Source organism: Penaeus monodon, chromosome 4 (genome assembly GCF_015228065.2).
Source record: "Penaeus monodon isolate SGIC_2016 chromosome 4, NSTDA_Pmon_1, whole genome shotgun sequence".
Taxonomy (NCBI): domain Eukaryota; kingdom Metazoa; phylum Arthropoda; class Malacostraca; order Decapoda; family Penaeidae; genus Penaeus; species Penaeus monodon.
In genome coordinates this window covers 16512197-16524226 of record NC_051389.1, presented here as the reverse complement: position 1 = coordinate 16524226, position 12030 = coordinate 16512197, and the positions used below count along the sequence as shown (strand labels likewise).

The 12030-nt window shown below is 44.1% G+C and overlaps 1 protein-coding gene across 1 annotated transcript in view; it reads right to left on the bottom strand.

The window, feature by feature from the left end:
* Positions 1–10190, bottom strand: part of LOC119572481 — a 65005-nt gene extending 54815 nt beyond the window's left edge. Inside the window, 1 exon segment of the mRNA XM_037919589.1 lies at positions 9455–10190. Within this exon segment, the coding sequence (XP_037775517.1) occupies positions 9455–9555 (101 nt within the window). The 5' untranslated portion in view covers positions 9556–10190.
* Between the last annotated feature and the right edge of the window lie 1840 nt (positions 10191–12030).

Here is a 12030-nt window from a genome sequence, read left to right as displayed (position 1 = left end):
GGGATTTTTATATTTCTTGGTATTTGAAAAATAAATATACAAACACTATTCCAAGTATAAGTTGAATTGGCGTTTCATAGTAAGCGACACTTGAAAAAAAAGAAAGCAAGAAAGAAAAAACGGAAGAGAAAAACGAAAACAAATGGAGAAAGAGATATGATAAAAATAGAAAAGAAACTGACAAAAACTGATAAAAGCGGGACTTGGAAACACAGGAGACTGATAGCAAACGTCTGCTTATATTGGGCCCTATGATTATCAACGTCTGGATGGAAATTGCAGAGTTGCAAGTCTCGCTTCTGTGCAGGACGTGGGAAGGAAAGGGAAGGAAGAGATAGATAGATAGATAGATAAAGAGAGAGAGAGAGAGAGAGAGAGAGAGAGAGAGAGAGAGAGAGAGAGAGAGAGAGAGAGAGAGAGAGAGAGAGAGACAGAGAGAGAGAGAGAGAGAGAGAGAGAGAGAGAGAGAGAACTGAGGGTCTATTCATAAAGGGACGTTATCCTGTCTCTAGAACCTACTTGATAAGGGGTCTCTCTCTTGTATGCATTTCGTAAAATTTGTTTCTGTTTTATCTTTTTGTTTTGTTTTGTTTTTGTATGTGCTTGCATGTGTGTGTGTGTGTGTGTGTGTGTGTGTGTGTGTGTGTGTGTGTGTGTGTGTGTGTGTGTGTGTGTGTGTGCACGCGGGCACGCGTGTGTGTGGTTTGTGTCTGCGCGTGTATTTGTGTACATACTTCCATGTGTGCTTGTCTGTGTCTGTGTCTGTGTACGAGATGGTTCTTCTTGTTTACATTACAAAATGATGAAGCGATAAAAGCGTCTTATGGATAACAGAAATCTCCACGGTTTTATAGTGATAGTTATAGTTACATATTTGTTCTTCATGGTGTTCAGCTAAACAGCAATGCCTGGTAAGAGTAGAAACGTTTTGCAGAAACCATACTAGCTTGTAATGTTCATAATAATGATAATGATAGTTATGCTACTGATGGTAATTTTGATGATAACAATGATAATGATAATAGTAATGATAGCAATAATGATTATTATAATAATATTAATAACAACAACAACTTAAACGGCAACAAATACTACTACAACTACTACTACTACTAATAGTAGTAGTAATAATAACAACAATAACAATGAAACTACTATATGGATAATGATATTAATAACAATGATAATAATGTAAAAATATATAATAGTAATGAAAATAATAGCAATGTTAACAACAATAACGTTATCATTCGAAACATTATTATTATCATTATCATTTATAATTGCTATTAAATAGTTGTTGTTATTATTGTTGTTGTTATTGTTGCTGATAATGTTGTTGTTGTTGTTATTATTATTATTATTATTATCATTATTATTATTTATTTTATTATTATTATTATTATTATTATTATTATAAATACATTTTTCATCACCTTTATTATTATCATCATTCTCATCTTCATCCTTATTGTTATCACTTATTATTACCATTCTTACCATCATTATCATTATTATAATTAACATTATCATTATTATAAATATTGCAGAGTTTTTGATATCTATTATATATTCACTCGTTGTCTGAGAAAAAGCATATAGTCAAGAATATATTTGGCTCTGAAGTTCCTGTGTGTACCCGTCCGTGTGTGTGTGCTCGTGTGCGTGTGCTATATCTGTGTACGGATGGGTGTAAACCTACTTGTTTGCACTTGAGCGTGTGTATGTATGATTCATAAGTGCTCCCCTTCCCCCCCCCCTCCCTCCCTCTCTTCCCCCGCCTCCTCCTTCTCCTCTTTCTCTCTTTCTCTTTTCTCCTCTCTCCTTCCGCCCTCCTCCTTTACCTCCCTCCTATCCCTTCTTCGTCTCCCTCTTCTCTTCTCTTTTGCACTTTTCCATTGTCTTTATATTCTTTCATCACCCCTTCTTCCTTCCTCTGTCTGTCTTCCCCTTCTCCTCCCCATTCCTTCTTCCCTCTCTCTTCTACTTTTCCTTTCCTACTCCTCTTCTCCCTCTTTCCAATCTCCCTTCCCCCTTCCCTTTCCCTTCTCCACCTTCCTTCTCCTCTCTCCACCTCCCAATCCCTTTCTCTCTCTCTCTCTCTCTCCCTCCTCTTCCTCCTCCCTTCCCTCCCCCCTTTCCTTTCTCTCGCCCCCTTCCTCTCTCTCCCCTACGCCTCACCTTCACACACCTGTCCTTAATCACTCTCCCATGCATAAGGTGCTTGACCTCGCCGTTGTGTGTGTGTTTGTATGTGCATGTGAGCACCTGTGCATGACAAGTGCATGGCAACTCCCCGCGAGTCAGAGAGAACAGAACGAAACGTGTGTAAGGTTCAAAACTCTCAAAAAAAAAAAAAAAAATGAAGCTTCGAACATCTATGTTCTGACGGTATCATGAGTTGGCTCTTTTTATTATTATTATTTTTTTTTACTTTGTATGACGCCCGCACATAAACACGCGCGGACATGCACACATAAACGTACACAGTAACAGACAGACATGCCGTGTACACCTACGCTCTAGGAAGGACCACCTCCGCCTACATTCACACATACCGACGTGCCTACATACCTACATATGCTTGTTTGTATATTTGCTTGTCTGTTTGTCTATCTTTAGAATCAAAATATTATGTGTCTGGGAATTAATTTTTAATCATATGATTTTGTTCTGTTTCCAAAGTATGTATCTATTTGTGACTTTTTTTTTTTTTTTTTTTTTTGGGGGGGGAGGGGTAAAATTTGATACATTTGGTATATATTGGCAATTTTTCTACACTTGGCATAGTATGTTAATTATCATCATCAATTTGCTTGTGTGGATATTTATCAAATTATCGACGTGTTTCCCTTTACATTATCTCTGTCTCTCTTTCTAAATATACTCGGAGAATACCGGATGCTGGTGACGCCTTAGAACTTACTTAGAAACTGTAATATCCCTCCTGTAATATCCCTTGTGACGTCACGCTGTTATTTTCTGATGTCATAATACATGGAATCTGAATGCCTCCTGAGCTAGGTAAATTCTGTGACGTCACACTGCGCTATGGGATCTAATCGAGGTCAATTTCGTGACGTCATTTTACGGACGTCTCCACACACTATAGTATGTACTATAGGATGATTTTAGTGACTTCATCAACATGCTAAACGTGGTGAATTTGATGACGTCATTCTATCAGCTATAGTGAACCCGCCGTAGTTTTCTCCCGCCCACATCCTCCCACGCCCATTATGGGTGTTTATGGGCCGTAAACATGACTATCTACGCCCACGTGCCCCCCCCCACATCGCCGCCCATATCGCTCCCTCCTCTCTCTTAATCTATTCTCTTATTCCTTCTATTCCTGTTTTTTCTTATCTTCTTCGCCTTTCATATATTTGTTTATTTTATCAGTCTCCCTCTTTTTATTTTTTTTTTATTTGTAAACTGAAAAAGAAGAAGTGAGAGGGAGGAGGGAGGAGGGAGAAAGAAGAAGGAGAAGGGAGAAAGGAAGGATGGGGAATGAGAAGAAAGGAGAGAGGGAAGAGGAAGAAAAGAAAAGACACTGGAAACAGAAAGGAGGGATGAGACACAGAAAAAGAAAGGAAGAAAGTGGAAGACCAGAAATAAAGGAAAGAAAAAGATGTAGTCAAACGAAACGAAGGAAAATAAGAGAGGGAGGAAGAGAGAGAGAGAGAGAGAGAGAGAGAGAGAGAGAGAGAGAGAGAGAGAGAGAGAGAGAGAGAGAGAGAGAGAGAGAGAGAGAGAGAGAGAGAAGAGAGAGAGAGAGAGAGAGAACAAAAAGAAGGCGAAGAAGGAGAAGAAGAAGAAGAGTAATAAAAAAGAATAAGAAGAGACGCTAAGGATCGGTTTCCTTGAGATGTTGAGCTTGAGTGTAAGGAGTTAATGTCAGGTGATGAAACCGCATTATACAGATGACTGAGAATGCACAGCTGTGTGTGTGGGCGTCTAGAGTCTGTTTGTATATGGGCGTGCGAATGCGGGCGTTTCCTGTGTGTGTGTGTAGATATGTGCCTGTGGGGATTTTTGTTGATGTGTGTGGAGGTATACGCATATGTATGTAATGATGTCCGGCTCTGTGTGTGTGTGTGTGTGTGTGTGTGTGTGTGTGTGTGTGTGTGTGTGTGTGTGTGTGTGTGTGTGTGTGTGTGTGTGTGTGTGTGTGTGTGTGTGTGTGTGTGTGTGTGTGTGTGTGTGTGTGTGTGTGTGTGTGTGTGTCAACCTTTAGGAAGATGTTTACATAGCACTATCTCCCTTCACCTCACCCCCAGCCCTACCCCCCTTACCCTCGCACTATTACTCTACGCATCAGCTGTTCAATCACCAATTCATAACTAATATACTAACCTGACGAAATATGATTGAATAAAAAAAAGAAAAAAAATCTACGCGAACGGGTGAAAATCAACTTTGTTCTGCGCATGTGATCCTTTTAAAACACCCCCCCCCCCTCCATTCCCCCTTTTCTTCTCCCTCCTCCTTCCTCCTCCTCCTCCTCTTCCTCCCCACCCTTCGTCCAGTGGAATTAACGTATCCTGCACTGCTTTTCTTCCTCGCTTCTTCCTTAATTCCTCTCTCGCTCTTTCCCTTTCTCTTCCTCTTGCTCGCTCGCTTGTTTTCTCTTGTTTTTCTCATTCCTCGATTCGTTAAACCCTATTTTTTTTTATTTTCCTTTCGTTCTTATTTCAATATCTTACCATTTTTTTTCATCGGCATCTAGCGAAAAAAATGACAACCACAAAAATAAGATAAAACAAAAACACAATAACCGTTTTTTTATGTGTGTATCTGTGTATACGTGTATGTGTATGCACGTGTGTGTCTGTATGTGTGTGTGTGTTTTGCCTGTGCGCGTGCGCGTGTGTTTTTGTATGTGGCTGTGTTTGTTCAGTATGTGTGTGCTGCACGCATGTGCTTGTGCGTGTGCACGTCTACTCAAACAGCTAAAAACAGCGGCGACATAAACACAACATACCCTCAACCTTTCAAACATACAGAAAGGGGGGCGGGGTGGAAAAAGGGTGTGCTGTGGTTTTGTAAAGGCCATCACATCATATAAATCATAACAGCTGATTGTTATGAGGTTGGGGAGGGGGTGGAGGTGGGTGGGGGGAGGAGGGGAGAGCGACCGACCGTAAGCGACCCAGAGGTGGCGCTGCGACGGTGCCAAATCACAAACACCTGATGATCACCGGCGGCAAAAAGGGGAGAGGCGTGGCAACAGCGCGTGGTGGAGTAAGGAGGGACGAGATGGGAAGAGAATGATGATGATGAGACGAAAAAGGAGTAGAAAAAGGAGGAAGAAAAAGCATGGAAGTAAGATGGAGAGAGAAAAAATAGGTGTTTCGAAGGAGGAACTGGGAGGAAGATGAAGAGAAAGACGCGGGAGAAGAAGGAGGAAGAGGATGAGGAGGAGAAGAAAGTCACTCTCTCACACCCTCCTATTCAGGATGTTTACATAGTGGCAAGCGATGTGGGGTGTTCGCTAGCGCCGCGGCAGATTTTTTCTTGTTGCATGAGAGGCAAAGATAAGAGAGGAACGATGACGTCATCATCATCATCATCATCATCACTAGCATCATCATCATATCACTAGCAGCAGCAGCATCGACATCACTAGCATCATTATCACTTCCATTTATATCATCATCATCATCACCGTCATCATTAGCGTCGTCGTCGTCGTCATCATCATCATCATCATCATCATCATCATCATCATCATCATCATCATCATCATCATCATCATCATCATCATCATCATCATCATCACATCATCATCATCACCATCATCCTCATTCATGGCAGGTGTGTCATAAGCATCAGGTGTGTGCAAAAGCCCCACAGGCAGGCTACAAGAAGGTACAGTTTCTTACGGAAGGCTATACACTTGTACACTTAAGGTGAGAGAAAGGGGTTGGTGAGGAGAGGACCGATGGTATAGTATGCCCAGTCGCTGGGTACGTTGAAGAAAGGGATTTGTGTGTGTGCGTGCGCGTGTGTGTGTGTGTGTGTGTGTGTGTGTGTGTGTGTGTGTGTGTGTGTGTGTGTGTGTGTGTGTGTGTGGTGGTGCGTGCGTGCGTGCGTGCGTGCGTGCGTGCGTGCGTGCGTGCGTCCGTGCTGCGTGCGTGCGTGCATGCGTGCGTGCGTGTATAGCTATGTGTTTGTGTTCTCGTCTCTTCAAACCCCCAGTCCTCCATGCGAACATATGTGTACACACAAGTGAATACACGTATACCGGCTCACCTGTGAAGTGAACACGTGCGAATGCCGTACGCATATGTGCACACGCTCACTGAACATATATGTCGCGTAGATGTGTGTGCTTTTTACACTCGCTCTCCATGACAGCTTACGCGCGCTCACACACACACACACACACACACACACACACACACACACTTTCATGTAGTATAACCAGTAATAGTATACCCTTGGTCTCGGTATATCCCCGTGTGATCTATGTAGTTTTGTGCTATACGGATATACAGTTTGGGGAAAGATACTAATTAATATGCTAAGTTTGATTAATGCGGTTGGCTGAGGTATGCGCTAGATAGGAGGTATGCTGGGTATACCCCCTTGGGCGGAAGGAAATGCACCGTGTGTGTGTATACGTGTGCGTGTGCGTGTACGTTGTGTGTGTGCTTGTGCTTGTCGTGTGCGTGTGCGTGTAAAGACCACATCCCCATCAATATGAAAGTGGAAGTCATTTCCTCCCTCACATCATCTGGCTTTTTTTCAGACAACGCTGTCTTTCATCATCTTAATCGCGTCCTCTCCCTCCTTCCCTCTGCATTTTATTTCTTCTAATCATAAATAACAACCCTCTTCTAATCATATTTCACCTTCTTCTTTTTCTCTTCCTTTTCTTCGCTCTTCAATTTCTCCCTATCCTTATATCTCTTCGTGTGTCGCCCCTTTCTCCACCTCCTCCTCCACTTCCAACTCATTCACCTGCCTTTACCTCCCCCCCCCTTTCTTTCTCCACCTACCCTAAGTCCTCCTCCTTCTTCTACACCTGCCCTATCATCTCCTCCTCTCTCTACACCTGCCCCATCCCCCTCTCCTCCTCCCTCTTCCTCCACTACTCCCCCTTCGCCTCCAGCTCCTCCACCCTGCCCCACCTTCGCCTCCTCCTCCTCCACCCTGCCCCACCTTCGCCTCCTGCTCCTCCACCCTGCCCCCCCCCCCTTCGCCTCCTCCTCCTCCACCCTGCCCCCCCTTCGCCTCCTCCTCCCCGCCTCTTCCATGAGCGTGTATGGGCGGGAGGTCAGGCGACGTCCACATTTAAGGGCATCGGACCAAGGGGTTGCCAGTTCGCGTTAAGGTCACCCGGTTTGGGTATTAGAGAGAGTGAAATATGGATGGACGGTAATAAAAAAAAAGGATAGAAAGAGAGAGAAAGGAGGGATAAAGAGAGATTTAGGGAGATTGAGGATAGGGATGACAACAGGGAAAGATAGATAGATAGAGAGAGAGAGAGAGAGAGAGAGAGAGAGAGAGAGAGAGAGAGAGAGAGAGAGAGAGAGAGAGAAAGCAAGCCAGACAAACATACAAACTGAAAGAGAAAGGAATGAAAGTCGACACAGACATGTACAGACAGACAGACAGACAGACAGACAGACAGACAGACAGATCCAAGCAATGAGTCCAAGCACTCACAAGGGACCCCCGAGAGCGAAATAACCTCCCCAGCCTGAAATGGGGGGGGGGAGAGCGAGTTCAGGGGGAGGGGGGTAGGCGATGGGAGGGAGGCTGTTGTAACTTTCACCTTGTGGCGCCCTTGGTTGCCCGGTGCAAGGCGGGCGAGGTGCTGCTGCCGCTGCTGCTGCCTCTGATGCCCCCTCCCCCCCCGCACACACACTGCCGACCCTACCCCCGCATGCCCTCGCCCTCTCTCTCTCTGTCGTTCTCTGTCTGTCTGTCGTTCACTCATTCTCTCTCTCTCTCTCTTTCTCTCTCTCTCTCTCTCTCTCTCTCTCTCTCTCTCTCTCTCTCTGTCTCTCTCTCTCTCTCTCATTCTTTCCATATTTCTCTCTCTATTTCCGCCTCCCACTTTCCTTTAATCTTCCCTTTTCCTTTCCATTTGTATTTTTCTATATATCCCCTCCTCTCTCCATTCCTCTGTCCATGCATCCATTTTCCAGCCGTTTATTTACTCCAACTGTTTATATACACGAATTAATTCATTCGGCATAGCAACTCATCACCGTCGCCACACACTGCACGATGCAAAGCCCTTCCTAACATTTCATAAACTAAAGCCTGTTTTCCGCCATCGTCCTCGTAAGTCAAAACGCCCCAACTCTCCCTCTCCCCCCCTCATCTCCCTTCCTCCACGTCCCCCTCCCCTCTCCTCGTCGCCCTCCCTTCCCCATTCCCCTCCCCCATCTCACCCCTGACCCCCCTAGGACCTACCCCTCCCTAAACCTCCCCCCTTCCTACACCTCCTTCCCTAAACCTCCCTCCTCCCTCGTGCCCCTTCCCCCCTTCTCACCCCCATCCCGTCGACCCTGCCCCTCCCCTCCCCCCCACCCAGGCCCTGTGGGATGCCGAGTGCTCGACGCCTCAAGAAACCCCATCTGCCGGTTGTTTTCGCGAGGCAGACACATTTCCGAAAACCGGGCATGCGGAGTGGCGAGTTGCCCGGGCCCTCCGAGCAGACAGCGAGCAGCGAGAGGGGAAACATCACGAGTTGAGGAGCAATTGCGAGCAGGATGGGCCATCTGCGTGCGAGTGTGTGAGGCGAATGAGCGAGTGGAGGTGGGCACGCTACCAAATATGGCCACGCCTCCCTCTCTCTATCTCGCTCTTTCTGTCTCCATCCCACTCTCTCCTTCTTTCTGTCTATCATCCTTCCGTAATATCCTCCTTTACTTATTTCACTCTATTTCTCCTTCTCCTCCTCTCTGTTCCTGTTTCTCTCCGCCATCTTTCACCCGATCTCAACAAGTCCACACTGGCGAGGCAACCGGCCGGCGTGGAGGTGGCAGGTGAATGGAGAAACGACGAAACGAAGAGAGAATGGAATAATACGAAGAAATATAGCTTATATATTTTCAAGAATGAGAATGAGGAATATATAAAGAAATGAAATATGTGTCAAGGTTTTCCTCTTCCTTGCTTCCTTCCTTCCTGCTACATCTTTCGGGTCACGAGGAGGAAGAGGAAGAGGGGGCACGAAGGAAGGGGCGGAATGCAGAAGGAAAGAGAAGGAACAGAAAACACGAGTGATGTATGAAATTGAGAAAAAATGAGAAAGATAGAGAAAAACACGAACATGAACGACCGTGATTAGAAAAAAAACGGTGGATCGAAAAAACAAACAAAATTAAAAATGAAAGAAAAAAAGGGAAAGAAGGGACAGCAAAAGGAACGCGGCGAGAGGAAGCGCCCGGGCACCTGCGACGGAGGAGGACACAGGGCCAATGAGGACACTTACCCACACGTGCAGATCTGGCAGATGCATTTCTCCGACGGCGTAATCGGCCGCTTCTCCTTCGCTCCGACTTTGCTCGTCTTCTTCTTGTCTTCGACCACCATCTTCGCGGTTTAGTTCCTTCTCTCTTTCTTTTTTAATTACTCGATTTTTTTCGTAAAGTCTTAATGGATATGCGATCGAGTTTTGATTAAGAGCTCTTTCGGGGTTACTATTTTTTATGGAATGATACTAAACACGCTCCTAGAGTTCGACACAGCACAGGCAATCGGCTCAAGTTAGCCCCGCAACCAACAGGTATCACGACACACAACGGAGGGAGGGTTCTTTTAAAAAATAAAAAAGGGAGTCTTGTTTCGATTAAAAAAAAAGGTGTGACGATGGAAGAGGATGAGGGGGGGGGGGGGATAATTTTTCCTCTCGAGAGCACCAGCGCCACACGTCCGTTCGTGGCGGCGACTCGCTCAAACTGAGGCTCCTTCCCTCGTCGACGTCGGGGTGTTGGCTGCTCGTCGAGGTCCCCGTCTGAGGTCCCTTTTTCCGTCCGTCTTCTCCTTCGCCCAAACGTCCGTCTCCTTAGGGATTCCTCGGAGCGTGGGCGGGGGCGAGGGCGAAGTTGGGGGTACTGGGATGGGGGGTCGGATAGGATGGGGAGGTTGGATAGGATAAGTACGGTGGGTAGGATATGGATAAGGATGAGGACTGTTGGTTACGAGTTATACTGCGCTTGAGAGCTTCGTGTGTCCCTCTCTCTGGGGCCTTCATTCAATCGTTTGTCAGTACACAGCACCTGGAAGGAAAAGAGATATGGTAAATATTTGATATACGACGGAATAATTTGGAAAGGAGAATGATAAGAAAATTATTATGATAAGAAAATAATGATAGGTTACGCTCGATAGGATAACGAGGAAGGACATATAAACTTAAAATATGCTTTTAAATGCGTATAGAACATACAGGGAAATTGAATAATAAAAAAATAAAAATAATAAAAATAAGAAAAGTGAGAGAAAAAATTATCAAACGCTTTTGAAAATACAAATAGAAAAAAAGAAAGAAAATAAAAACCGATCTATTTTGATTTCGAGACAAAGTGAGACTTAGTTCCTGTCATTCATATAGTTGAAATCTCCCCCGGACGACGATAAGGAAGAGGAGGGAGGGGGGGACGGAGGGATCATTGGGGGGGGGGGAGTTGGGACGCCTTTTGTGCGTACTCGTTTTAAAGGGCTACAACATCTGCAGTGGAGATTTTTTTTTTATTCTTAAAGTTTTAATTTATTTATATAATGTTTGTAAGGTTTATTCTACTTTCTTGTATCTCCTTATCTCTGTTTACCTGGCTGCCAGTCTTGCTCTGGTTCCCTGTGTTTGTTTGTCTGTCCATTTGTCTGTGTGTGTCTATTTCTCTCTCTCTCTCTCTCTCTCTCTCTCTCTTCTTTCTACCCCCCCCCCTCTCTCTCTCTCTCTTTCTCTCTCTCTCTCTTCTCTCGTCATGCAACACAATACAACAACGTGATGCGTGCAAGGAATCGTAGCGTTTCCTGTTTATTGGGAATGGAGGAGGAGCGCAACACAGGAAGAAGATAGAGAAAGAATGAGAAAGGGGGAGAAAGAGAGAGAGAGAGAGATAGATTGATAGATAGATAGATAGATAGAGAGAGAGAGAGAGAGAGAGAGAGAGAGAGAGAGAGAGAGAGAGAAAGAGAGACATAAATCAAGAGATATAGTAACCGGACGAGGGAGAGAACGAAAAGATAATCCAAACCAGTAAAATAGACAAACAAACACAACAACTAAACAAGCCAGACAGACAGACAGATCAGGCAAGTCACACCATGCTGATACACACGTTGCAATTTCGTCATGCGAGGGAAATTTTTGGCAAAAGGTGAACTTGTGGTGCATGCAGCCGGGATGGTCCACAGAGCATAAAACCAACAATATATATATATATATATATATATATATATATATATATATATATATATAATATATTATTTTATACATATATACACACACGCACACACACACACACACACACACACACACACACACACCACACACACACACACACACACACACACACACACACACACACACACAGATGTATTTACATATATATATATATATATATATATATATATATATATATATATATATATATATATATATATGTTAGTGTTGTGTGTGTGTGTGTGTGTCTGTGCGTGTAAATATATAGACACATATATGAACACAAACACAATAACATGTACACAAAGATAAAAAAGGAGATATAGCCACCCAATGAATTAGAACGGTGTGAAGGAGGATGGGAGGAAATAGAGATAGATAGATAGATAGATAGATAGACAGATAGATAGAGAGATAGATAGATTGAGAGAGAGAGAGAGAGAGAGAGAGAGAGAGAGAGAGAGAGAGAGAGAGAGAGAGGAGAAAAAGCAATTAAGTAGCCTTTTAAGGTAATCCTAATTTCAGAAACATATTTAAGGCGTTGAATTTTTGCTTTGGAAATTATATGAAAAAGAGAGAGAAAAAGAAATAATGAAATGATGAGACGAATAAGATTAGAA